This window comes from Babjeviella inositovora (assembly GCF_001661335.1).
Source record: "Babjeviella inositovora NRRL Y-12698 unplaced genomic scaffold BABINscaffold_2, whole genome shotgun sequence".
In the NCBI taxonomy this organism is placed as follows: Eukaryota; Fungi; Ascomycota; class Pichiomycetes; order Serinales; genus Babjeviella; species Babjeviella inositovora.
In genome coordinates this window covers 1,172,090-1,197,387 of record NW_017566839.1, presented here as the reverse complement: position 1 = coordinate 1,197,387, position 25,298 = coordinate 1,172,090, and the positions used below count along the sequence as shown (strand labels likewise).

General features: G+C 49.3%; 13 protein-coding genes and 2 non-coding genes across 15 annotated transcripts; 6 read left to right on the top strand and 9 right to left on the bottom strand.

The window, feature by feature from the left end:
• Positions 1 to 481: 481 nt before the first annotated feature.
• On the bottom strand, positions 482 to 564 carry BABINDRAFT_t68. Its single transcript has one exon. It is a non-coding gene; the product is annotated as a tRNA-Lys (tRNA).
• A 357-nt stretch (positions 565 to 921) lies between these two features.
• Positions 922 to 2,512, top strand: BABINDRAFT_179456 (NEDD8-activating protein; the record flags this gene model as incomplete). The annotated part of the gene is made up of 3 exons (XM_019131087.1): positions 922 to 944; positions 990 to 1,094; positions 1,142 to 2,512. The coding sequence occupies 3 exons, from the start codon at positions 922 to 924 to the stop codon at positions 2,316 to 2,318; spliced, it is 1,305 nt and encodes a 434-aa protein (XP_018987238.1). The 3' UTR covers positions 2,319 to 2,512.
• Positions 2,513 to 2,687: 175 nt separating this feature from the next.
• BABINDRAFT_160139 (uncharacterized protein) lies at positions 2,688 to 3,316 on the top strand. The gene has a single exon (XM_019128079.1). The coding sequence runs from the start codon at positions 2,899 to 2,901 to the stop codon at positions 3,121 to 3,123; it is 225 nt and encodes a 74-aa protein (XP_018987237.1). The 5' UTR covers positions 2,688 to 2,898; the 3' UTR covers positions 3,124 to 3,316.
• Positions 3,317 to 3,657: 341 nt separating this feature from the next.
• On the top strand, positions 3,658 to 4,900 carry FDH3 (bifunctional alcohol dehydrogenase/S-(hydroxymethyl)glutathione dehydrogenase; the record flags this gene model as incomplete). The annotated part of the gene is made up of 2 exons (XM_019132450.1): positions 3,658 to 3,675; positions 3,779 to 4,900. 2 exons carry the CDS (start codon positions 3,658 to 3,660, stop codon positions 4,898 to 4,900), a joined length of 1,140 nt encoding a protein of 379 aa, XP_018987236.1.
• Positions 4,901 to 5,590: 690 nt separating this feature from the next.
• BABINDRAFT_t92 lies at positions 5,591 to 5,664 on the top strand. The gene has a single exon. It is a non-coding gene; the product is annotated as a tRNA-Ile (tRNA).
• Positions 5,665 to 6,055: 391 nt separating this feature from the next.
• Positions 6,056 to 6,817, top strand: BABINDRAFT_160137 (uncharacterized protein). Its single transcript, XM_019128078.1, has one exon. It carries the CDS (start codon positions 6,086 to 6,088, stop codon positions 6,794 to 6,796), a length of 711 nt encoding a protein of 236 aa, XP_018987235.1. The 5' UTR covers positions 6,056 to 6,085; the 3' UTR covers positions 6,797 to 6,817.
• Positions 6,818 to 6,933: 116 nt separating this feature from the next.
• On the bottom strand, positions 6,934 to 7,892 carry BABINDRAFT_160136 (uncharacterized protein). Its single transcript, XM_019128077.1, has one exon. The coding sequence runs from the start codon at positions 7,747 to 7,749 to the stop codon at positions 7,288 to 7,290; it is 462 nt and encodes a 153-aa protein (XP_018987234.1). The 5' UTR covers positions 7,750 to 7,892; the 3' UTR covers positions 6,934 to 7,287.
• A 482-nt stretch (positions 7,893 to 8,374) lies between these two features.
• ADE8 (phosphoribosylglycinamide formyltransferase) lies at positions 8,375 to 9,378 on the top strand. The gene has a single exon (XM_019128076.1). It carries the CDS (start codon positions 8,493 to 8,495, stop codon positions 9,168 to 9,170), a length of 678 nt encoding a protein of 225 aa, XP_018987233.1. The 5' UTR covers positions 8,375 to 8,492; the 3' UTR covers positions 9,171 to 9,378.
• On the bottom strand, positions 9,270 to 9,810 carry BABINDRAFT_113030 (uncharacterized protein). The gene has a single exon (XM_019126855.1). The coding sequence runs from the start codon at positions 9,659 to 9,661 to the stop codon at positions 9,368 to 9,370; it is 294 nt and encodes a 97-aa protein (XP_018987232.1). The 5' UTR covers positions 9,662 to 9,810; the 3' UTR covers positions 9,270 to 9,367.
• Positions 9,507 to 11,261, bottom strand: PUP1 (proteasome core particle subunit beta 2). The gene is made up of 2 exons (XM_019132313.1): positions 11,023 to 11,261; positions 9,507 to 10,500 (listed from the first exon to the last, which is right to left on the bottom strand). Exons 1-2 carry the CDS (start codon positions 11,146 to 11,148, stop codon positions 9,814 to 9,816), a joined length of 813 nt encoding a protein of 270 aa, XP_018987231.1. The 5' UTR covers positions 11,149 to 11,261; the 3' UTR covers positions 9,507 to 9,813.
• Positions 11,262 to 11,924: 663 nt separating this feature from the next.
• On the bottom strand, positions 11,925 to 13,025 carry IDH2 (isocitrate dehydrogenase (NAD(+)); the record flags this gene model as incomplete). The annotated part of the gene is made up of 1 exon (XM_019131606.1): positions 11,925 to 13,025. One exon carries the CDS (start codon positions 13,023 to 13,025, stop codon positions 11,925 to 11,927), a length of 1,101 nt encoding a protein of 366 aa, XP_018987230.1.
• A 1,577-nt stretch (positions 13,026 to 14,602) lies between these two features.
• On the bottom strand, positions 14,603 to 18,679 carry BABINDRAFT_160132 (uncharacterized protein). The gene has a single exon (XM_019128075.1). The coding sequence runs from the start codon at positions 18,409 to 18,411 to the stop codon at positions 14,623 to 14,625; it is 3,789 nt and encodes a 1,262-aa protein (XP_018987229.1). The 5' UTR covers positions 18,412 to 18,679; the 3' UTR covers positions 14,603 to 14,622.
• Positions 18,680 to 19,109: 430 nt separating this feature from the next.
• EFT2 (elongation factor 2) lies at positions 19,110 to 21,925 on the bottom strand. Its single transcript, XM_019128074.1, has one exon. The coding sequence runs from the start codon at positions 21,901 to 21,903 to the stop codon at positions 19,399 to 19,401; it is 2,505 nt and encodes an 834-aa protein (XP_018987228.1). The 5' UTR covers positions 21,904 to 21,925; the 3' UTR covers positions 19,110 to 19,398.
• A 652-nt stretch (positions 21,926 to 22,577) lies between these two features.
• Positions 22,578 to 23,927, bottom strand: BABINDRAFT_160130 (uncharacterized protein). The gene has a single exon (XM_019128073.1). It carries the CDS (start codon positions 23,822 to 23,824, stop codon positions 22,826 to 22,828), a length of 999 nt encoding a protein of 332 aa, XP_018987227.1. The 5' UTR covers positions 23,825 to 23,927; the 3' UTR covers positions 22,578 to 22,825.
• Positions 23,928 to 24,416: 489 nt separating this feature from the next.
• Positions 24,417 to 25,235, bottom strand: BBC1 (Bbc1p; the record flags this gene model as incomplete). The annotated part of the gene is made up of 1 exon (XM_019131623.1): positions 24,417 to 25,235. The coding sequence occupies one exon, from the start codon at positions 25,233 to 25,235 to the stop codon at positions 24,417 to 24,419; it is 819 nt and encodes a 272-aa protein (XP_018987226.1).
• Positions 25,236 to 25,298: the final 63 nt, after the last annotated feature.

Sequence of the window (25,298 nt, the reverse complement as noted above, 5' to 3'; positions counted from 1 at the left end):
AAATATGACCTACCAGTTTATATAAAGTGTACCTTATAGTCTGGAAGGTGTCTGCTAGTGCTGGGAACTAAGATATAGAACTGATACAAGAGTCCTATTTACCGGTGCTTTGGATGACTTGAGATCGCGTTCAATAACTGCACCATACTGTCTTTGCATTAAAATTCTGTATTTACACGTCCTAGCAAGCCTTAATCCAGCCAAAAAACTGCGGAATTATTGCATCTGTGATTGAAGTAGGCGTGACACTGCGATAGACGCAAATAATGCCTATGTAAGCAGGCACCGGAGAGTAACATATTCCATCGCAATCATGCAATCGTAGCCGCATTTGAAATTCCGAAATAGGGGCTATGGATGCCATGTCAATATTGCTCTTAATCCTTGACCGGTTTTTTGAAACGCTCTTTCAAACGGAACCAAAGGAGCAACCCCGTTACTAGGAACACCCATATTTAAGCTTAAAGTAGCAAAAAGAGAAAACCCGACGCGGGGGTCGAACCCGCAACCTTGTGATCGCGTACTGCTAAGAGTCACACGCTCTACCGATTGAGCTAGCCAGGCATTTTCTAGGGTTTTAGCTCATCATCTTATATACCTAGATCGCACATTCTTCCTATCCCAGGTCTCGATCATTTGCCATAACTCCTATATTCCAAAGACATCTTGCTATAACTCATACATTCCAAAGACATTTACAATTATTAAACACCTGGGATAAAGTAAATACAAATATAAAATACCGTAAAAGCTTGAAAATCACTGGGACAAACCCACTGACCTCGAAATATCGAATGCACATTTGCAGATGTGGCGCATACGTTGTGGCTAGACCCTGTGGCGTATGTCCTGCACTTGTGTCTATATATCAACCAATTTAGTGCTATTGCCACACTCTTGTCACCTCCAAATCCACCTACTATGACCACTGTAGCTGAGAGAAGGTAAGTACTTCCGAAGTCTAGTCACTCAGTCTTACTAACCACCAGTGAATCCTCCATTCTCCCGTACATCACCGCCACTGGCCCGTTCTCCGATCCTGACTACGAGCCAGGCCAGGAGGTGCTCGACTTCCTCCACACCAGCCGGATTTTGTATGTATTCCCAAGAATTAACCATCAGGCGGTCACTAACAGCCCAGGGTGATTGGTGCGGGAGGCCTCGGATGCGAAATCCTTAAGGACCTTGCGCTCTCGGGCTTCAAAAGCATTGACGTCATCGATATGGATACAATAGACGTGTCCAACCTCAACCGCCAGTTTTTGTTCCGCCGCCACGATGTAGGAGCTTCTAAAGCGGAGACCGCGGCCAACTTTGTCATGGCACGCGTTGCTGGGGTCACCATTAACGCCCATTGCTGCCGCATCCAGGACATGACCCACGCATACTACCGGCAGTTCACGCTTGTGGTGTGCGGGCTCGACAGTATTGAGGCTAGACGCTGGATGAACGCGACACTCTGTCAGATCGTCACAGACAACTCGGCCGACCCGCTGGCGCTCATTCCCTTGATCGACGGAGGTACAGAGGGATTCAAGGGCTCCGCCAGGGTCATCTTACCCGGAGTTTCAGCCTGCTATGAGTGCTCACTAGACACCCTAGGGGTGCGGACAGTGTATCCTGTGTGTACCATTGCGAATACCCCCAGGCTTCCGGAGCATTGTGTCGAATGGGCCAGTGTCTTGGAATGGCCGCGCCACTGGGGCGATGTGAAGTTCGATGCTGACGACCCTCTGGCGGTAGACTGGATGTATGCCACCGCGCTCACGCGAGCCAAACAGTTTAACATTAACGGAGTTACGCGATCGTTAACCCTTGGGGTGGTCAAGAACATAATCCCGGCGATTGCGCTGACGAACGCGGTGGTGGCCGCTGCTTGCTGCAGCGAAGCCTTCAAGTTGGTCACGGGATGTACTGCCTCGTTGGAAAACTTCATGATGTACAGTGGAGACGACTCGATCTTCACCTACACGTTCAAGTATGAGCGCAAGGAGAACTGTGCCGTGTGTGGCTACGACAGCAAGACCTTTACAGCACAGCGCTGGTGGACGTTACAGGACTTTGTCGACCATATTGCGGAACAGAATGAGGTGCAGATGAAGCAGCCGTCGTTGGCTACGGCTCGCAAGAACTTGTACTTGCGCAAGCCGGAGGCGTTGGAGAAGGCCACCAGACCGAACCTCAGCAAGAAGTTGTGCGATTTGGTGGAAGACGGGACTGAAGAGGTGGCTATTACAGACCCCCAGTTGCCGATAAGTGTGCGCTGCAAGATTGTGTTTGCGGGGAGCGATGAAAGAGCGGAGTTTGTGGATGTGTAAGAACTTATGTAAGGACTAAAGCAGGATGAGGTATTGGAATGGGATCAGAAGAAAAAAAAAAGATCTGAAGGAGGATCCTCTTTAATGAGTTCTGCTGATTGAGCTTGTATGTTAGAAAGAGCATTGTGTGTACATGGTTGTTCATCCCAGTTCGTTGGATGTATAATGTATTCCTAGATAAGTAATGACTAAGGTATTTTAGATTAAATCCTTCGAACAAGGATGGAGTAAATTTACATAGAATATAGTTCTGGCAAGTTAGGTCTCTTCTATTCAAGCTGGTCGAAACAAGTGAATGTAGCCAGCACCCTAGCTTAGAAATACGCAAGACCGTGCAATATGACCTGGCAGCTAATTTTATAACTCTCTTGCCACATTGAAAATTCGTATACTTCGACATTTTCCGCCTACATGTCTCACTCCGATATGGCTGTTCTCTGAATTTCCCTCGATACCTTTGGAGTCTAGACCAGAGACAAATGATGTATTTACATGGATTTATGTTGATAATAAATTGGGCTGGAATACACCTAAGTTTTAACCATATTCACAGTTGGTATTTCCAGATGCCACGGCGGTGATGGTCCCCGCGAAAGCTGCCAGCCTAAACTTTGGTCTTGCAGTCACTGGCGAAAAATGCGGGGAGATACATGAACCAAGCCCTCAGGCAACGCTACCAGGAATATGGTTAAAGCCCTGGCGAATTTCTGTAGAAAACTTGTACTTTAGGCTTGGACAATTACCGGGTATAATACCATCCAGTATTGCATCTGAATCGAGGCGTATACATAATCCTGCCTGGTAAAGTAATACTAGTATCTTTAATGCTAGTGTCTTTAATACTAGTGTCTTTAATGCTTTCGAATGAACATTGCAAATTCAGTCCAACCGTCGTTAGCCACACACTCTCACCCCTCATACAGAGACATTGAGGATTAATATCGCTTTGCTGATAATAAATCTACTTTAGCCTCGTTTCCCAAACAAATCAGCTCTAGCCTCTGTATTGTCCGAAATTCTCTGTAATGACTCGCCCAGAGAATTACTAATAGAAAAAAAAGACGCGGAAGGCCTGTTGATAAGAGCCCCTCACTCCAGTACATTCCGAGGATGTCGGTAAGCAATTTACCGGCCGGATTCACCACGCTGCCTTACTAATTGATAGGACCTGCACGCAAACCCCACCGAATGTCCCCGGCCGAGACGGTCAGGCTATTAGCGGAAGTCTTGTCCCGATCGGTTAAAGCGCCGCTTGAAAAATCCCGACATTGACAATATATAAACCTTGGCACGTATCCTGCTTTCAAACCTCCTCTTCTCCCTATCCATCTATATCACAATGTCCACTGTTGGCCAAGTAAGTAGTACACATATATCCATTATAAGACTGCCAGTGATGGTATTCCCCCCACTGATTTCTGACAACATTGATCACCAATCTTACTCCTACTAACCTCCAGACTATCCACTGTAAAGCTGCTGTTGCCTGGGAGGCCGGCAAACCCCTCACCATTGAAGACATCGAGGTTTTGCCTCCACGCGCGCACGAGGTCAGAGTCAAGGTGCTCTACACCGGTGTGTGCCACACCGACGCCTACTCCTTGTCAGGTGTCGATCCAGAGGGTGTCTTCCCATCGATTTTAGGGCACGAGGGTGCCGGGATCGTTGAGAGTATCGGTGAGGGCGTCACCTCCGTCAAGGTTGGCGACCACGTTGTTGCGCTCTACACCGCTGAGTGCAAGGAGTGCAAGTTCTGCAAGTCCGGCAAGACTAACTTGTGCGGTGCCGTCAGGGCCACCCAGGGTAAAGGGGTGATGCCAGACGGGACCACACGCTTCAAGTGCAGAGGCCAGGACTTGTTCCATTTTATGGGTTGCTCCACCTTTGCGCAGTACACCGTCTTGGCCGATGTTTCTGTGGTTGCCGTTAACCCAGAGGCTGCCCCAGACAGAACCTGTTTGTTGGGCTGTGGGATCACCACCGGGTACGGTGCCGCCACCATTACTGCCAAGATGGAGGAAGGCGCCAACATTGCAGTGTTTGGCGCTGGTTGTGTCGGTTTGTCCGTGGTCCAGGGTGCTGTTGAGCGCAAGGCTGGTAAGATCATTGTCATCGACATCAACAACAAAAAGAGGGAGTGGGCCGAAAAATTCGGAGCCACCGACTTTGTCAACCCTACTGAGTTGCCAGAGGGCACCACCATTGTCGACAAGTTGGTTGAGATGACCGACGGGGGCTGTGATTTTACCTTTGACTGTACCGGTAATGTCGGTGTCATGAGAAATGCCCTTGAGGCCTGCCACAAGGGTTGGGGTGAGTCTATCATCATCGGGGTTGCCGCTGCCGGTAAGGAAATTGCCACCAGACCGTTCCAGTTGGTTACTGGCCGTGTCTGGAGAGGCTGTGCGTTCGGTGGTGTCAAGGGTAGAACCCAGTTGCCAGGATTGGTTGAGGATTACATGAGCGGGAAGATCAGGGTTGACGACTTTATCACCCACAGACACAAGTTGGATGGTATCAACACTGCGTTCGATGACATGCATGCCGGTGACTGTATCAGAGCCGTTGTCGAATTGGAATGAAGGTGGCTGCTGAAAATGAAGCCTAGGATCTGGTATCTGGACTGAGGGGAGAGGAGGAAAGATAGATTTTTCCGTTTCTCAGATCTTTTCCAGGCGCATCCAACAAGAGCAACACATTTGGCTATCTCCCTTTTGTAATTTCTTTCGAATCTACGATTTCATACGATGTCACGAGTTCTAAACATAGGCCTCATGCAATATTTACCATTCACTTGTAGGCAACAACGGAAACTGATGATTTCCAGGTGGTGAGGGTACGGCATATGGGTAACCCGAGGTGAGACGAAGCTATCTAAGCAACAGGGTGATTGGGTATGGAAATCACAAGAATCTATCTCAGTATAAGCCATATATCATATCGATGTCAGGGTTCTAGTGCCTGTATGAACTTCAGTCTGGGGTTTTTAGTCTATCGTCGATTCTCAAGATACTATCACAATCTTCTGCAACAAGGACATTTATTTCTAAACATTTTCTATCAACGGGAAACCACTTCTTTATATGATCCTCTGGGTACGCATCACCACTAGTTCAATTTCGCTTGAATCTCCACAAATAGTTCGAATGTTTCGGATTGCTACATGACTTTGCTTAAGTTAGGGAGCTAATTCTGATAACCGTTACCTGGCATTCCTGGTAGCCTTAAAATTTCGGGAATAATTTTTCTGACCTTCGCAACCAATGTGTAATGGTCCCTTGGCCCAGTTGGTTAAGGCATCGTGCTAATAACGCGGGGATCAGCAGTTCGATCCTGCTAGGGACCATTATTTTTTTGGAAAATACTTTGGCGGTCATTTTTTTTCCCGCATTTCATTTTATAAGTCCAGTTTGTTTCCCATACTTGAAACTTAGCAATATGACAACTTTAGGGCTTTGGTATCCTGCCCCACACCTTCTCTGACATAATTAAACTAAAGCTATTTGTGGATCTTGCCATACACAATGAGTGGTGCCTGTTTCAATATGCGGTGGTCTCCGATGCCATACATAGCCCATATGCACGATGCGGTATCTTTACGTTCCCGTTGCATGAACGCTGGCCAGAAAAAAATTATATAAAAAGTTGCAATATTTTATCTCATTCTAATTTTTTTCGATCTTATTTCTCTTTAGTCCAATCTCAGTATTATGTCTATCGACCCTACCAAACCAGAACTCGTTCTCATTCCATATAATTTCATCGCGATGCCGTCTGCGTTCGCCGAAACATTAGCAGCCATCGTGAACAAAGGGTACGCCAAGGTGAAGTTTACCCACGAAATCTTTGCAGGGAGTCGCATCCTGGGCCACATCACCGACGATGCCCACATGGGCCCCTCCTCCATGTTTGCGCTCTTGCTCATTCCACTTTCTGACGTCAGAGACCGTCTTCCGTTTGTCTCCTCCACGAGCAAGGCCGATATGGACAACTGGGATGTCACCCAACCGTTCCAATACGCTCTTAAGGACATTCAAATTCACATTTTGGGGAGCCTTGCGAACCTGCAGTTCCTCTCGGAAAACATCTCCCGTGTGGTGGGAACTATTGGTCTCAAGGATGGCGGCGAGGCCGGCATGGTGGAAATCACCGCCTTTACGTCATTCCAAAAAGCCGCTGGTAAGGTCTTGATGAAAATCTCTGAGGGTATGGTTGCCTCTGGTTACTATGCCGAGCAATTCTGTGGAGGAGACCCAAAGATCATTCGCTTTAGAGTCTCGGCAGTGGTGGAGCATATGTTGGTACCGTACTACAACAAGTTGGGCTACATGGTGAACTACATCCAAAATTTCACGGCGGCAACAACAAATACAATCACAAACCATACTGGGTTCGCCCAGGATACTCTGTTCCGCAAGGACTTTTCGCTTGCCTTTATGTCAAAGGAGGTTAGGTATGGTACCCCCGCGCACCTTTAGAGCACGAGAGCGAGTGCAGAGCTAATGGTTCTTGTAGTAATAATTACATATGAAAAAATGTATATTTTAGTTAAAAGGGTAGAGCTATATGAGATCTTGGTGAATTGCATAGTTTACCATTTTATAATGACTTGTCCCTCGCAAAGCTGTTGAATATTGACGGGCTGGAATATGTCTAACCTAGAGTACTAAAATTGATAAACCAAACACAACCGTACAACCCTTCCTATTAAACATCACTGTCACCGGTTTATTCCACGGTTCGGCAACAAAAATAACTCAATGATTGAAATTGTTAAAGCATGCTCAAGCAGCCATCAACAGGTCTTACATATATCTTAGGTCACAAACTAAACCCCGCGGTGGAAGCTTCTTGGTCCCCCAGGAGCCTGGATCTGTCATTTTCCACGTCCAGCAGACACCAAGCCTTTCTCTACGCAGTAAAATCCATGCACAAACGTAACCATTCCTATATACACGAGCCGTACCAGCTACTTTTTGGCATCCCACACGTCTTCACTGCTACCGCTGGCCTTCTTCTGTGCCCACGATTCCTTGTACCACTGCGAAATACCCTGTTCTTTCTCAGCACCGGACTTTGTAGAGTTGGAAATACAAAATTTGAATTTGGTCAACTGGTCCTCGCAGTTGGCTAGAGTCCCGTACCGATAGTAGCTCTTAATCTGCCCGCCGAGCGAGAAGCAGCCCACCAAGAGGTCAAATGCCTGTGTACACGACATCACATGTGGATACTGCGAGAGTGATGTATCTGAACCGATCTGTTCTGGCGTTGGGGCACTGCTACCTTTGAAAGGGTTGAACTTGGGATTCGGTTGCGCTGCGGTGGAGACGTCGGCAGACGCCTCTGCAAAAATCGAGACCATCTCCTGGAGATCGTTTTGCCCTATAGCCGGAGTCACGATTTCTTCTTTCTTTTCGAACAAGCCAAGCATTCTGGGGCTGTGGTATGATGGGGGATACTTATACGGGAAGAGTGCTGCCTTGTACACGGTGAAAAGCTGAGGTCCTGTATACAGCCGTACCGTAAACAGCAGAGTTGAGCCAAAGACTGGGAAGCTGGTTTGGTGTATTTTCCGGGAATTCGAAAAGGGTTTATAAAGCGTAATTATAGGACTCTTATCCATTATGATTTACAATATTCCTCATACTAGATAGAAATTGGAATATGGGCGAAGAGTCATGTGATTGATTTCCACGAGGATAAATCCTACTCTACCAACGTTATAGTTAGGATAATAAGCACCTATCGTTCCCGTCTGTGCAACCCGGCAATCAATTTGAAGGGTTCTAGCGAGGTGTAGTGATCTACCCTTTATTCTTGATCTATTGACCCCATTAATACATTAGGTGAGTAATGTGAGGACCTGCACTTTGATCCTAGAACCGTTCATTCATTCTCCTGGGTATGACATACATTAATTAAATGGCTGGAAGATAATTCACCCCTGCTAGTCATTGCAGGAAACACTTTATCCCTGGATAAAGCCAATTTCATATTTGTATGCCATCCTGAAATAAAATATTTACGCCACAACCCATTGTGCAACTTCTAATCTCTTTCGATCTTGCATCCTGCATCCCGAGTCAGATAATTTGCGATTGCGGGAGGAATTTTTCACTATGAATCATTCCTTATCTCATTCCTCTTCTCATCTCCACGCTTTCATCCCATACAATGTCCCGTGAATTGAATATTCTCGTGCTAATTTCTGGCTCCGGCTCCAACCTCCAGGCGCTCATCGATGCCTCGGCGAAGGGCCTCTTGGGCCACGCCAGGATCCACAGGGTCATCTCATCGCTGGCCGACGCCTACGGGCTCACCCGGGCGGCGAACCACCAGATCCCTAGCCAGGTACACCGCTTGAAAGAATACTACGCGAGTATTCCAAAGGAGGATAAAGAGGGCCGCAAGGCTGCCAGAGAGCAGTTCAACACGGATCTTGCGAACATTGTTGTGCACGGCTCCAAGCACGGCTCAGTGGCCGACTACGTGCGCCCCGACTTGGTGGTGTGTGCTGGGTGGATGCTCATCTTGTCCCCGGCATTTTTGAACGTGGTGGCAGAGGTTAACCTTCCGATCATCAACCTACACCCGGCACTTCCCGGGGCCTTCGACGGCACCCACGCCATCGACCGTGCCTGGCAGGCTGGCCAGGATGGCCTCATCACGGAAGGTGGTGTCATGATCCACAAAGTCATTGTGGAGGTCGATAGAGGCGAGCCGTTGTTGGTCAAGAAGCTCGACTTGAGAAAGGACGAGACCTTGGAGCAGTACGAGGAGCGTGTCCACTCCACGGAGCATGTGGCCATAGTGGAGGGCACCAAGTTGGCTCTTGACGAGGTTAAGCTCTAGCGACCCGGTTGTGGCTAGAGAAGGTTTAAAGAAATGTAGAAATATTCATTGATCTGTAGAGATAATGGTAGGAACTGGGACTAGCGTGAGTAGGGGTGTTTGGTGCACTAAGGTTAAATGTTCAGACCATAGGGAGGGATGGATATAAACTGGATGGAAATGAAAAAAAAAAAAACAATTCAAGTATCGCCGTTATGCTATGTTGCGCGTGAATAATTCATATAGAACATACCAAGTTTGTTTGAAGCAGTATTAGCTGGTATCGTGTGGTTGAAAGGACGACTTAGGGGCGACTTACGGATAACGTTTGCAACTACACTGGTTACCAGATGTATTGAAATTCGATTTCTGGCAAGCCAGCGGAAAGATAATCGTTCTATACAAAAGCAAGATTTATACTTAGCTCCGGAAGCAGATGCAAATGGCGAATCTAGTAATTCAGGTGGCTCGCGTACACCTACATCAGGGAGTTGGGGTGAATGGAAAGACATACTACGTTCATTTAAGGAGTCCAATCAGGCATTTTGAAGCAGAAAATAGCCCTAACCCAGACGTTATCCTATCCTTTTAACATATCCCTCCTATTCCTTATACAAGCACACCACGGCCGTATATTCATTCTTTAAACATGTAATATTAACCTCTACGCATCCACCTCAATAGCCTCGGCTGCCGACTTGAACGAGACAATTTCCTCTTGCACTTCAACCAAGCTGTAGATGCTCTCCCTCAACACGGCAGTGGTACCTCTGCCAAACTTGTAGCTTCTAGTCTTGGCCTCTCTCACGTTAGGGGTCAAGTAGTTTCTGTACAAGACCGCGTCCTGACCCACTTCCATGACACATAAATCGACATTGGACCCCGAGCCCAAGTCGTTCCATATACCGGCTTCGATGGCGTCGGAACACAACTTCATGGCCTCCTCCTTGGTCAATTTCTCGTTCCATTCGCTCTCCAACACAGCCATAGCGGCTAAGGATCCAGAACCGAGCGACTGGTATTGTCCCACGTCGGTAGAACCGTGCGCGTGGATGGAAAACAAGTGGGCGCCAGTAGGATCTGTACCCGCAACGATCAAGTAGGCACCGATGTGGCCCTGGTACTTGTACAAGTGCTGCTTCAACATGGTCATGGCGGTGACAACACGAGGCTTGCGGTTCAAGTGGAGCGAGTGGAGCTCCAAATTGGAGCCGATTAGCTGCGTCACCATTTCGGTATCGGCAGCGGTACCGGCACCGGCACACCAGATCTGAGGTGCAAGACGATGAAGTTTCTCACAGTTTTTGTCAGCGACAATGTCACCGGAGGTGGCTCTTGTATCAGCTGCGATCTAAAGATGTTAGTATTGCTGTGTAAGAATAGGAGTTATTAGAGTGATGATGTAACAGGTCACTGAAGAACAGGAAGGTGCAAGGACAGGTCAATAATACAAAGGAGATTGGTCCGTCATTAATACAGTAGTGGCATACAGGGTGGCCTGAGGTGTAGTTGCGGAGCACTGGCGGCTAGCCACGATGAGCTGGTGTCATGATCCAACCTGCAGAGGCTTACGGTGTCTAGCTTGAGACGCCACTCTGCACCCGGAGATATCCTGGATATCGGGTGGAAACTTTACCAACACCAACCAAGGCGTAGTCTAGTAATTGGGATTCTAGAGCGTTGGAATATTCTTCCTATATGGGCAGTTAACATTAGTGGGGAGTATGGCAAAATACCGCTCTCCAATATGTCCCCAACGGTGGCAAAAGTGCCTCAATTCACTCTTGACAAGTCCATTATACCTTGTGTATAATATTCATTTCCTTTCTATTCTTCCTGATGCTTTAAATCCCTTAAGTTCTCATATACATACCACAACGCCACCGTTGAACTTGCAACCGACAATGGTCGTACCGGTGGAGGTGGCTGTTGGGGAGCCGTAACCCTTAGTGGTTAAATAGTTGTTTCTTTGGTAGTTGTCAAACGCTAAGCCTGGCATTGTGTGTATAGGTGTAAAGATGGACGGAAATCGTGGGCTCTAGGGTGAACTGTTGGCGTGCAATTCGTTTTATACGTATCGTTCAGTTGCGCCCCTTTGGGAGTGTGCAGTGCACGACCACAGGAGACTCGAGTAAGCCATTAAGCGCTATCAAGACCAGAGGATAAGAGCTGCATTTGTAGATTATGAATTCTGGAGTTTTGAGCGTTTCGTGTATTTTCAGACTGAGATAAGAAAAAAACTAGTAGTGGTAAGGGGTAGAACAATGTAAACCAAAGGCATGGACGTTAGCCAAAGGCGTTAAAATTTTATGTTCTACGTGCACAACACTGTAATGATAGGCTATTCTCACTTTTCCATTTTTATCAAGTTTTACATATCATTTTGTGACCTTTCCTAAGACATTGTTGCTGAACATATTCAATGTCAGCCTGCCCTGGTGGCTCTTGATGCTTGTCGCAAAGGTTAAGCGACAAGAGGTTCGGATCTACCTACAGTGTCGGCAACCACGTATTTTTCCTACCAGCTTCCTTGGGATATCGATGGCTCGAGGGACAAGCTTAAATACATGTCTCACAGAATATGAAAGCCGTCCCACCCGATAGTACCGCACTCCCCCTGGTTCCCTTCCACACAATGGCTCCAGCACGGTCCATGATCGCTCCGAGTACTACAAACAATTAACGATTAACATATAGACAGTTCTAGCATGACAAAAAAATAACAATCATGAGGCGGGCTGTGCCCGATGAGGGCTAGGCGCGGGGCTTGGCCACTTACAAGTTCTTGATGACTTCAGAGGCGAAGTGGGAGGTGGAGGCGGACCCGTGCAAGTCACCGGTTCTGTTTTCGGCACCGGAGGCAATGGTCTTCAAGACGGCATTCTCGATCTTGTCGGCATCGGCGTTCAAGTGCATGTGTCTCAACATCATACAAGAAGACAACAACAAGGCGGTTGGGTTGGCAAGACCCTTACCGGCAATGTCTGGAGCAGAACCGTGGACGGCTTCGAAGATGGAGACGGTGTCACCCATGTTACCGGATGGGGTCAAACCCAAACCACCGATCAACCCAGAAGACAAATCGGAGAGAATGTCACCGTACAAGTTTGGCATAACCATGACAACGTCCTTGTAGTCGGCTGGGTCGGCGGTCAACTTCAAGCAGGTGTTGTCGAGCAACTCGAAGGAAACCTTGATACCCGGGTATTCCTTGGCCACTTCGTTGGCAACTTCAACGAACAAACCGTCAGACAACTTCTGGATGGAGGCCTTGTGGACAACAACGACATGTGGACGGTTGATGTTCTTGGCGTGTTCAAAAGCGTATCTGATGACTCTTTCGGAAGCTGGTCTGGTAATTAACTTGATAGACTGAACAACGCCTGGGACAATGGTGTGCTCGATCCCGGAGTATTCACCTTCGGTGTTCTCACGGATCAAGACAGTGTCCACGTCCTCGTATGGGGTAGCGTAGCCGACGATGGACTTGCATGGACGGACGTTGGCGAAAAGGTTGAAGGTTCTTCTCAAGGTCAAGTTCATGGACTGGTGACCCTTCCCGACAGGAGTGGCCAATGGACCCTTGAGGGCAACCTTGTTCTTGTTGACGGAGTCGACGGCCTCCTGTGGAAGGGTGGTTCTACCGTTGATCAACGTTGGGGTAACATCGACTGGCTCCCAGGTGATTGGGATCTTGGCAGCACTGTAAATATCCTTAACGGCCTGGGAAATCTCCACACCGATACCGTCACCCTCGATCAAGGTGACAGTGTACTGGCCCTGGGCGTTCTTGACACCGGAAAATTCGGCGACGTTGGTGGCGTAGGATCTGAGGGATCTGGTGGCGGCTCTGGCAGCAGAGATTCTAGCAAACATTGTGTGGATAAAGAGTGAGAAAGAAAAGAGAGAGAGAGAAGAAGAGTAGCGGGTACTTTTAAAAGTAAAACTTTGCTGGAAAAGTTTTGCTTTCTTTTGTCCAGGGGGGAGACAGTCCGAAAAACGCGCACGAGTTCGGAGCCGAGCTACCACTGAAAAACGCCAGCGCAGGATTACCCTGTCAGTTCGGATAAAAAGAGAAAAATGGCAACGGCCGGAAGATTCGAGCAGATCGGAGTATTTCAACCACGGCGAGGAGCGGTGCTTTGGTTCATGAGAAGCGGCATACCAACTAGCTTTAATGGAGTAAAAAAAAAAACTTTCGGTAAGGACTCAGAGTGTGTTACTTTGATTTGTCTGATAGGCTAATAAGCGCCACATCCGTCGGGAAGATCTGACGTGGTCGGAGGGGGAGACAGTGCGCCGCACGGCCGGCAGGCATCGGGGCGAATGACCGACAGTCTACGATAGCTACGTGTTTGCATAACTTGACGATACTCTCAATTGGATGCTGTGGGCTTGAGGAGGAAAAGTTGTATGAAAGTTTAGCTCAATTCTTAGATGTTGAAACGGGGAGAGGGCGTATTCTCTTTCGGAACTGAGTATTCGGTGGCACGCGCTCTCGAAGTTCTCGTGCCACGCTAAAATTTTCAGACATAACGGCCATATGCATGACCTAGTGTGTCCATTCAGCATCAGGTGACTCGGAAGAGAACGGGCGAGGTAACGCGTTAAATGTTCGGAAGGGTGTCAAGCACATGAATGTAAACAGTAAATGCTTTGGATATCTTGGCTTGACAGCATGACAGTGTATTTCCATTTGCTAAGCGGTATAGGTTTAACGAGAAGAGTCCGTGAGGCCCAATGGCTGTCTGTCTATATACGATCCTTCCTGGTTTGTTTATACTTCGCAAAACAGGCCTTTTACACTCCACATACACCCTTCTGGTTCGTAATGTATTATGCATCTCTAATTGTATTTGCGTGTCGCTTGCGTTTACACGCATCCATGCTATTCGTATTTCAACACGGCAAAACCCTTCAGAGGAGAATAACGAAAGATCAGCGTTGCATAATCAGTAGATCAGGGTCGTCGCGTTTGCACAAAATATTGAAATAAAACAGAGGGGGAAGTACATCCGCTGTGGTTACCGGTGAGGTAGAAATTTCAAATCGGCAGAGATACGCTTTTGATTTTTCAGAGAATTATTTTCTCAGGACCAACTCATTATGTATACATTCAATCTTCCCTAAGCCATAATGCAAGCTATCCGACCGGCTCCGGGTATACTATAATTTATAAATGCAGCTAATATGTATGTCCCATATTTGTAATATAACCAGCTTGTTGTTACATCAACATGGATAACTAGTAAGTATGGTTCAAATTGGTACACCTTAAGGTGGTATTGAATGACCAATACGTAGATTAGTACGAACGCATATATCTCATGTAACGATTGAGCTCATAGCCGCGTCACTTATCCTGACGAGTCAAACCTCCAGGTCACACAAAATCTTTTATGCACCCCAAGCTATTACCTCTGGCATTTTCTATACCCCCTTCTACGTCTTTATTCCAATGCATTCTATTATGCTACACCGCGCGGATGTACATGGGCTCGTGCTGGGCGTATTGCACAAGCCTATCACCGCGTAACTCCTCAAAAATCACACCCCATTCGTACTCACCTTTGTCGAGCACGCACACACCCATCTCAAACAGCACCGTCTGGCCGGGAGCGATAGACAGTGTCGCGTGCTGCAATACACCGTTATACAAAATCTTGCGGTCCACCGACTTGGCCGGATCAGAGATGGAGCAGGGTACGTGGCGCAACACCCCGACAATGGGACAGTCGTTGTAGTTGGTGATCTTGGTCTTGACCGTGAAAAAGTCCTCGCAAACCACGTCCCAGTTCATACCCGTGCGCTTGGCGTTACTCAATGTCAACTCCAAGAAGGCCTTCTGCACCTTGAGGATGTTGACCATCTTCTGGGAGAGACGGATGCCGCGGAGCTCAATGTCGCCATGACGGTCGCTCTCGGCCTCCTTCCACGTCCCCTGGAGCAGCGAGAGGATCTGTTTGCGGTACCAGAACGCCTCACGGATGAAGCGTGCCTCTTCCTTGGAGGTTTTGTCAACGATAAACTGTTTGTTGCGGAGAGACGGGATGGGCTGCTGGAGGTGTTCATCGGAAAACTTTATGCGTTTGACAGGAAGAATGTAGCGGCGGGTGCATCTGGGCGGGATAGTGTCGGAGAGTAGAAACATGCCGCCAGGCAAACCATCACCGCTAAGCCGTCCTGATGATCCTTTACTAGTGCGCATTCCGTTAGGCTTGTCCTCAACCAACTTTCCGCGAGACTGTTCGTCAAACTTGTCTTCAATCAACTTACCGTTTAACCCTCCAGACACCAACTCAGCGGCCGGTATATTGCCTAGCTCAATGTCAATAGCCTTCCCCCACGCATTCCTAAAGTCAAGAACAAGCAAGCAATAGTCGCTCACCCGTTCACCCTCCTCCTCCCTGTCGCTCAAGTACCGCCAGAGGTCAGAATCATTCGCCGCATTCACAAAGATTGGGACCAAGTCACACCCCGCAAGCTCGATTGACGGATACACCGAAACCAGCACTGGGACAGCGATGCTCCGGGTGAGAAACGCCCCCACGTCCTGGAACGCGTACTCCAACACAACGCTGGCCTCCTTCATACCGCGCTTGCCGATCAACTCCAAGTCCAAGACGAACTCCTCGCCCGCAGCGATGGTCTGCTTGATCTGACGCTGGTTGCGCAAGCGGATACCCTCCTTCTTGATTAAATAGTACTCGATCTCGTAGATTTCGTTCGCCGGGAGATCCTTCGAGCCGAGCGCTTCCGTAAGCGGCTCGATGGTCAGGTCACGCGCCGCAAACGTAAGATGGTTGATAGGCGTCTGCGAGGAGTTGCGGAACAGGACCCCAAAGTTGAACCGCTCACCCTCGAGCAACATGGCCCAGCCGTTCTGCACCGAGACATCCTCTAGCGAAAGCGTCGGCTGTGGCGAAACCACCTTCGTGACAACGGTCACGGAAGCCACCCTGGCGTCATCGCTCGTTCTCGCATCGGCCAACTTCAAGTGCTCGAAATGGGTCGACAAGTCGTGCTCTCCAGGGCTCTTGTTCGGACCGTGGGACTTGATTTTGGCCAACCGAAGCACGTTCTCGTCGCCGGAGATTTCAAAAACCTGCTCCATCGACCCACACACCACGGCACGGATCCCGGTGATCCGCAAGGTCCCAGCTGCGCGCGGAATCACCGAGAGTCGAATGTCGGAGAATGACTCGGGCGCGACGGCATAGGAGAATTGTGCAAAACTCAGCACCGTTTCCAACGACATGGGGTCTTCCGCAAGCACCTCCACCAGAGTCAAGTCGATCTCAAACTTGAAGGGGTTCTGGACGGTGATGAGAAGCTCGGCGATATCGTCCTGGACCAACACCTTCTCCGCACTTTCCTGCTTCTCAAACGGGTTGTAGAAGGGGCTGTCGGAGTTTGGGGCCTTCGTGGTGGCTAGGTTGGTAGCGTGCTTCAAGACGCGGATGTTTCTGAGCATGAACGGGTCCCAGTACTCACAAGCCGGCTCCTTGAGCTCATGGATCGCCTGCTTGATCAGGAAGAAAACCTCCTCCTGCTCGGTTGTGTCCATGGCGTAGAGGTAGCGCGAGAGGAGGAGCGAGCCGAAGGAGATGACACCAGATGGCTGGGAAAGGGAGACACAGGTGGCGAGGGCCATGTGGAGGAGGGGCTTGTGGAGAGTTCCCCAGCCAAACGACGCAGGTGTTTTGTCACCAATGGAGTAGATGAGCGCAAGCGAGGAGAGGAGTTCAAGAGGGGCTTGGCGGTTTCCTGGGTGGGAGGTCTGGATGACCAGGCTTACGCCTGAGGCTCCCCACTTGGCAAACAACAACTGAAGAACAAATCCCCGCTTCCGGTACAACTCCAAGTCCCCGTACACGCTCGCAAGCGCACAGTACACCCGGCACTGCGACAACGCCTCCATGTCCTTGAGTTGGCCATATGAAACCCAACTTGCCAACACCGTGATATCCCGCTTGGAAAACATCCCGGTATCTGGCTTCTTCGCCACGGCCCCGCCGCGCACGAGGTGGTCCAACACCGACGGCGAGAGCGATCCACCAACATACACAGCCGCCATGAACTTTACGATACGGAGAATCGTCTCGCAGTACACAAGCTGTGGCACGTAGTCCTCATGGTCGTTCGCGGACATGTCAAAGTGGACCAATGCCTTGATGGCGAGCGAGTAGATGAGCTCCGGCGTGGACAAGCCGCTGGAGTCGAACGTGCGGGTGAGGGAGAGCGAATTCTTGGGCGAGTTGGTAGGCGACGGCGTCACCTCCTTCGCGTCTGCAAACCGCCCCAGGAGCTTGGGCACCTTGGTGAGAATCAGGTTGAGAATAGACGGAACCCCATATGGCGCCCCTAAGAACGTGAGGAGCACAATACAGATCCCTATACCCTCAAGGGCCGAGCCAAGCCATAAATTGTCGTGTGCGAGCTTGAGGGTCGCCGCAGCGTCACCAAACTCCTTGAGCGCGTCAGGATAGCGCCCTGCGAGCATGTAGAAGTTTCCGAGGACCTTATGCTGGCGACCCTTGACGCGCGCGGCCGCGCGCTTCGTCTCACTGGTTGTGAGGTTGAGCGACGACGTGCTCACGATGCTGCTGCGCTTATTGAGCGCGATGGCGGAGCTTCCAGAGAACGAGCGTGTGATGGCCTTGTTACTCATGGAGCCGGGCGAACGGAGCGTGATATTCTGGTACGCCTTGGCGTAGGAGGTAAGGGCAACGAGGAAGTGTTTGGTCACATCGCACATGACGGTTTCGACGCCACCTTGCAGAACGTACAAGACATCCGGACCAAGCCCAGAGGTTTGCGGCGAGTTGAAGAGACAGACCTTGTGAACAATAGCAAACCCGTGTTGGCGCTTCAACTGCGCGAGATGGGCAGCCACGGCCTCGGCTGTGAGGTTGTCCGTGTGGTCAAGACACCCAAGCACCACAAACGTCTTGCGCCACGGCTCAAAATCGTGGAGAAACACCAGCATTTCCGTGCCAGCGTTCTCGTCTCCGCTAGTGAGGCTGACATCGAAACATACGCGGCCGTTGGGGTAGCCCTGTGGGTTGAAATTGACTGGCGCGACTTTGGCGGCTGGAGTAGTGGGAGCGGCGGAGATGGGCGACACGTCCACGAGGCGCACCTCGCGGAACTGTTCGAGCTGGTCCGCTATCTGGAGGAACCGCAGATGCAGGAGGCCATTGAGCGGTACAAGAAGCGTCTTGACCCGCGACGGTGCCACGTAGCTGTATGGATCGAGCATGTTAGGGGTTAATGAAGCGGTGTGTAGAGAGTTGGCGGCAAAAAAGACTTGAGATACGACTGGTCAAATCAGCGATAGTTAGCTTACGGTTAAGCAAATGCAATATGAAAGACCAAGGAAAGGTCAGGTTGAAACTATGTATCAGGGCGCGAACTGAAAGATTCGGTGAGGTGGGGAAATTCAGAAGTTCTGGAAGCAGCGGTGGTTTCTAGAGAGATCCCACTATGTCAAGGAAATAGTTATATACCGGTAGCTATTTGGCTGGACGGTCATCTGTCTCTATAGTGTAGAGTAAATCTTTGATATCTGCCCGGTTGCAGCTGGTCAACGCGACTTGCAAGCAAAGCCGCCGGGCGCATAACCATCGCGGTGCGCACTACACAGACCAGTCTGGATCATGTCCTGAAATATGCTTCGAAAGTTATAAATACACAAAGCTATAAACCTTTCACAATTACGATTGGATCTGTTGGGGAAAAGCAACTCAGAGGGACTCCTGTGAGAGCGCACAGGTTGCGTGACGACGCCACTCCGACCATAGAGGAAATTTCAACCTTGTGTGCACACATCAATTTCGATCACTGGGGTAGGTTTCTACATGCTTTAAAGTTATTTTAGTTTTACTTGTGACAATGTAAAGCGGTCCATTGGAACCATATCTACCGCGTGGAGATCAATTGCAGTATTAAGGTCTAGCGTACGATTAAACTATCAACGTCTTGAGACAGGCAACGTTACAATTAGATAAAATCGAAACCCCACGGTCCACCATCTGTATTGACTGTCAAAGGGTGCTTATACATATAAATCAACAACCCCTAAATATTAAATCCCAGCCAACCCTCAACAAAGGAAATATCTCCGCAAAAACCTAAACTCCCCTACAACCCAAGTTTTTAAAATAATTTATTAGTCGGCAAACCGACGGAAAACGTGCAGAAACGCAAGTACTAAAACAGCTTTACAACAGCAGAAGCGTTAAGCTTCTTACAACTTGTCGTAGTATTCTTCGTAACCTGGGACCTCTGGCTTCATACCGTGTCTCTTTCTGGCGGCAGTGACAATCTCACCAGACTTGGTGGTTGGGTCACGTGGGTCAGTCCCGAGAGTAGCCCAGTGGTCGAAGACCATTTGTGGGAAAGCTTGACCACCGGTAGACTGTCTCAATTCACCGGTGAAACCGAAAGACTCGTTAACTGGCAAGTAAGCCTTGACGGTGAACAATGGAGTACCTGGACGCTGTTCTTCAGAGATAACCTGACCTCTCTTCTTGTTAAGAACGGAGTAAATACCACCGATAGCGTTTTCTGGACACTGAATCTCAACCAAGAAGACTGGTTCCTGGATTCTTGGCTCAGCCAACAACATAGCGGCGTAGGTAGCTCTTCTCATGGTTGGGATGATCTGACCACCACCTCTGTGGATAGCATCAGTGTGCAAGGTAACATCCATGATGTTAACACGGACGGATCTCATGTTCTCACCAAAGATTGGACCTTCCTTGGTGGCCCACTGGAAAGCGGCAACGACGGAGTCCTTGATTTCAGACAAGTACTGGACGGCCTTAGTCTGGTCAACAACCAAGTTAGGACCGTTACCATCTGGACCGAAACACCAGATCTTTCTGGCATCAACCACATCCCAACCGTATTCGTCAGCCATGATTCTGGCACGGGCCTTGAAATCATCTCTTGGGTTAATCTTACCACTCTCAATGGCAACAGAGACCTCTTCGTCGATTGGCTGGGCCTTGACGTAGATTCTGTTATGCTTGTTTGGAGACTTGGACAAAGCAATCATGGAAGATTCGGCTTCGACGGTTTCACGGTAAGCAACCACTGGTGGAGAGATCTTCAATGGAATACCGGCGTGGTCGTGTTCCAAATCGGACAAACAAATCTCCAAGTGCAATTCACCGGTACCGGCAACAATGTGCTCACCGGATTCGGACATGTAGGTCAAAACACATGGGTCAGACTTGGACAATCTCTTCAAACCTTCAACCAACTTTGGCAAATCGTTGGCGTTCTTAACTTCAACGGCAACCTGCACAACTGGAGAGACAGAGAACTTCATGACCTTCAAGTTGTGGGAGAGTTCGGAGGTGGTGATGGTACCAGACTTCAACAAGAACTGATCGACACCGACCAAACCGACAATGTTACCGGCTGGACAGTCATCGATTGGCTCAACGAATCTACCCATCATCAAGACGGTTCTCTGGATGGACTTGAGGAACAAGTCATCCTTCTTACCGACGACGTAGTTTGGACCCTGGATTCTGACCTTCTGGCCAGACTTGATGGTACCGGCAAAGACACGACCGAAGGCGTAGAATCTACCCTTGTCGGAGGTTGGAACCATCTTGGAGACGTAGAACATCAAGTCAGCGGTTGGGTCACAGTCTCTGATGGCGATACAGGATGGATCGTCAGATGGACCTTCGTACAAAGTGGAAGCTCTGTAGAACTGGGCGGTGACTGGGGATGGCAAGTGAATGACAATCATTTCCAACAAGGCGTCGGCGGCTGGCAAGAACTTTCTCATGACAACCTTCAACAAGGCCTTGCCTTCCAAGTCCTTCTCGTCACCCTTCAAGACAATTTCCAACTTCTCCAACAAAGCTGGGATCTCGTCCTTCTTGAAGTTCATGATGGAAGCAAACAATCTGAAGATTGGGTCCAAGATGAACATGTTGAACGCACGGTCCAAGGACTTGCCATCGGCGTCCTTCTCCTTGTTAGTCCACTTCTTGGTCTTTGGGTTGAAGTAGGAGTCACCCCACAATCTCTGCATCATCTTGGTCTTGTCGACACCGAACTTCTTGGCGTATCTGGAGGCGAACTGACGGACGGTGAAGGCCCAACCGTGCAAACCGGAACCAAAAGCGACGGTACCCTGGTCTGGGTAGACCTGGGCGTCACCCAAGTCCTTTTCGGAGTAGGTGGAGATAATAACGTTGACGGACTCAACGGTACGGGCAAAGGACTGGTACAAGTCTTCCTTGGTGATCTGCAATTCCAACATGGCACGATCAACCTTGTTGATAATGACAACTGGCTTGATACGTTCACCCAAAGCTTGACGCAAAACGGTTTCGGTCTGGACACACACACCTTCAACACAATCGACGACAACCAAGGCACCATCGGTAACACGCAAAGCAGCGGTGACTTCAGAGGAGAAATCAACGTGACCTGGGGAATCGATCAAGTTGATCAAGAAAGAGTTACCAACGGTCTTCTGCTTGATGTCCTTAACGTCCTCGTCAGACATCTCAGAGTACAAGGAGATAGCGGTAGACTTGATGGTAATACCTCTTTCTTGTTCATCCTTTCTGGTGTCCATGAAACGGGCATCACCGGCCTTGGCGGCGGAGATGATACCGGCCTTTTGGACCAAGGAATCGGTCAAGGTAGATTTACCATGATCGACGTGAGCAATAACAGACATGTTACGGACGTTGGTGACAACGTCCATAAGGCCACGCATTTGATCAACAGTGAAGTTCACTACACGGGTTAGTAACCGGACGGAAAGAGGGGGGGTCTAATGGCCTCCAGGAGGCAATTCATCGTCGATACATACCCATATTGTAATATTTATATGAAAACTTTAGAGTAGTTGACTAGAAGTGAAGAAGAGAAGGGAAAAAGAAAGAAGAGGAAATATATACCGGTAATAGTAGAAAGAGGGAATGGGAAAAATTTTCCTAGCGCTGGAATTGCCGCTTGCTCAGACTGAGAGCTGCGATAGTGAGAGCGTAAATTAGCTGCGTTCTGGAAGGCATACGGCCGGGTAATTTGAAAAGTTTTTTTCGCAGGGTAACTTGCAGGCCGCTCAGACGTTACCCGGACTGGTACAGCAGCGACTTTGGAGCGGCACTGGTAAAATGGAGCACGACAGGCAATGTACAGGAGACAATGTACAGGAGGCATCAGGTTGGAGGACAATGTACAGGAGGCATCAGGTAGGAGGCCATTGTGCAGGAGGCCTCAGGCCCAATCTGCAGGATAGGCACCTTGCTGGCAGGCGATAGGGAGAGAGATGTCCGGAATCTGGAGTACATGAGCAAACTAGGGACGGCATGACCTGGATGCAGATCTGGGGGATGGCGGGTGTTTGGGGTTTGAAAAAAAAATTAGCAATCATACCGAGGAGCCAGACGTGAATGACCATTCTGGTTTATCCCTACAGGTATTATGTTTATTCTCATGGCCGAGAGGATACCCGGCGGCCCACCTCTTGGTTGTGCATGTGTCAGGGTCTGTTCAAAGGCTGCGGATGTAACCTCATACATGCATTTTATTTCTATCTGCAAATTGAATCTATAAACGTTGTAGAACTTCTCTAAACTACCTTCTTTTGTACGTTATATTTATTCATAGTGTATATATTATCTGAGGGGGGCAGACTAGAAGGCATATCCCCCAGCGTAGCTGACACTGCCATCGGCCACGCTCGTTACAGCGTTACTCTGGGTATATCCAGCCCATTCAAATAATCCCACCTCCTCGAGTGTCTCCCTCCCTATCTCCATCATTCGTAACAATACCCCAATGGGTTTCTCCCCGCATATTGTGTTCCCCGTGGAGTCTATGTACAGTCTCCAGGCGTCGTAAGACCCGGTGCTGATAACCGCCATCCCCCGGCGGTCTAACAACTCAATTGACTTGTAGATTGGAATAGCAAGCGCTGTCTTGGAAGACCTTAATGTTTGTAAGTACAGGTCGTAAGTCCCGTCAGTAGCAGTCACCTTGACGCTTTCAAACCCAGTCACATCGGACACGTACTCCGTGTACCCAAACCTCCGGCCCCAGTGGCAGAAGTCGCTGGATATCACAAACGCGTTGCTGTCATCTGCCAAGTACGGAGCCAACATTTTCGCCAACGCTTCGTCAAAGTCCTCGCTGCCGTGGCTTAGCAAAATAGGCACAATGGCAGGGGGCGGCTGGTTTTTCAGCGCAAAGCATTGATGGATGAATGGCATGTGCAACTCAAAGCTGTGCTCCTCTTCATCCACGCTCTCTGGCAAGTACTTGACCCGGGAGCTCTTAGCAAGCAGCTTACACACGGCAACGTCGCACGGTACATTCCCCATCGGGGTCTCATAGGCGTCAAATCTCGTCGTGTATGCCACTTCCTTAAAGTAAACGTGGTGGGACGGGCCCAAGATGAAGATGCGCTTGATGTGATCGGTGTTGTTTGAGTGCCAGAGACGGTATGTCTGTGCTAGCGTAGCCCCCGCGTACGTGAGTCCGGCATGGGGGCCGATAAGAAATCGAGGAACCGCAATTTCGGTGTCAGCAGTTTCCGCCAGGGCTGTCTTAAACCATTGCTTGATTTGGGCAGAGAGTTTTGTGGGGTTGGCGGAGTACCACGAACCGGAATGGGTGGCAGGACGGAGATGCATAATCGGGGAGGCGGAGTTCGAGGGCGACTATTGGCGGTAGGATTCGTATGAAATTTAGAGTATAAGAGAGTAAGTGATTTTGTTCAAAAAGGGTGAACTAATGGTCATTTATAAGACATCGTGGAGATAAGAGTTGCCGCTCCTGTCTGGTATTCCCACGTGCCGAAACTCAGATCACGCATGGAAACGCCGGTGCTTTGACAGCTCTGCGTGCAGGAAAAGGAGGTGTACTGCACTCGATTGAAGATGTATTGATGAAAAAGGTATATCGTATATACTCCATTGGGACCGGAGGATGAAGCTTAAAGCTTCATGGTGTTATCCATACATATTTTATATATATTGCCCGTTCATCCTATCTCAGATACTATCTCCGATGCCATCTCCGTTGTCTCTCTCGTTTCACTTAATTTAGAATTACTTGTAATTGTTTGGTAAAACTATCCCCCAATGCTTATATCATAGCCCTATAACCATTCCGGAGCAATATAACTACATCTATTACCGAAATAATCTTGGAATTCATATACTATACATATAGCCCTAGCATGGCGATATATATTCAATTGTTAAAGACTCGAGAATAGCTTCGCTACCACCCAACATATTCCCTCGCCACAACTCTGAACACCCTCATCCTCCCACTCTTCATGTCACTCACCCTGAACGACTCCTTCTTCACAGCCCCGTGACTATCCTGCATCGCCACCTTGAACTTCTTCTTCATCTCGTCGTACTCCAACACTACACACATCGCCGGGATCTCGCCAAAGCCAAGCTCCAAAGCTTTACCCACAAGCTTAGCGTTCGCAAACTTGCCCTTGCGGATCCCCAAGATGTCTCCCGGCTTCACCTCTGCAATCTGGCTCGTCGAAGAGCCTCCGATAGACAAGATTGTCACCCCAAACACCTTGTTGCCGATCGCTGGGACGATTGCCGTTCTGAACGGCGAAGTGACATGCCCAAGAAGCTCCTTATGCAAGTGCTTGCCGAGACACAAGTGCGCCGCCTCGGCGATCTTGAAACCGAACGCTGACGGCGCCAGCATCAACAAATCCATTCGCACCGGAGCGGCTGGCTTGTATGTCTGCTTGCACACCACAGACCCGTGTGGGTCCGCCTGGTCATAGATAATTTCCACCACCAACTGCGAGTAGTCAGAGTAGAGGAAGTGGTAGTCCTTGAGGATGACCCTCCGCGAGCCGCGCTTCGTGACCTCGTGAGTATCAACTTCTACAAACACGTCCTTTCCAATGCTCGGAACGAGCTCAGGGGGGTATCCGTTCGTGAGCCACCACTGAGAACGCGGGTCGAAATGGATTTCAACCGTGGATGACTGGATGGTCGTGTTGGAACGCAGCAAGCCGCCTATGTCAAACGACCGCTCGGAGAGCAAAGAACGGGTATCCATCCCCGAGGCGGAGGGCGCGGCCGGAGCAGGGGCAGAAGGAAGAGGAACGGAAGGAGCCTGGGG

Bases quoted from the DNA above. Each gene is read 5' to 3' on its own strand.
- BABINDRAFT_160132 (XM_019128075.1), bottom strand. From the start codon at position 18,411: ATGCTCGATCCATACAGCTACGTGGCACCGTCGCGGGTCAAGACGCTT.
- EFT2 (XM_019128074.1), bottom strand. From the start codon at position 21,903: ATGCGTGGCCTTATGGACGTTGTCACCAACGTCCGTAACATGTCTGTT.
- BABINDRAFT_160137 (XM_019128078.1), top strand. From the start codon at position 6,086: ATGCCGTCTGCGTTCGCCGAAACATTAGCAGCCATCGTGAACAAAGGG.
- PUP1 (XM_019132313.1), bottom strand. From the start codon at position 11,148: ATGCCAGGCTTAGCGTTTGACAACTACCAAAGAAACAACTATTTAACC. The intron at 10,501-11,022 runs GTATGTATATGA...TAACATCTTTAG, and splicing joins AGTTCAACGGTGGCGTTGTG to ATCGCAGCTGATACAAGAGC.
- BABINDRAFT_160139 (XM_019128079.1), top strand. From the start codon at position 2,899: ATGGTCCCCGCGAAAGCTGCCAGCCTAAACTTTGGTCTTGCAGTCACT.
- BABINDRAFT_160130 (XM_019128073.1), bottom strand. From the start codon at position 23,824: ATGCATCTCCGTCCTGCCACCCATTCCGGTTCGTGGTACTCCGCCAAC.
- BABINDRAFT_160136 (XM_019128077.1), bottom strand. From the start codon at position 7,749: ATGCTTGGCTTGTTCGAAAAGAAAGAAGAAATCGTGACTCCGGCTATA.
- ADE8 (XM_019128076.1), top strand. From the start codon at position 8,493: ATGTCCCGTGAATTGAATATTCTCGTGCTAATTTCTGGCTCCGGCTCC.
- BABINDRAFT_113030 (XM_019126855.1), bottom strand. From the start codon at position 9,661: ATGTCTTTCCATTCACCCCAACTCCCTGATGTAGGTGTACGCGAGCCA.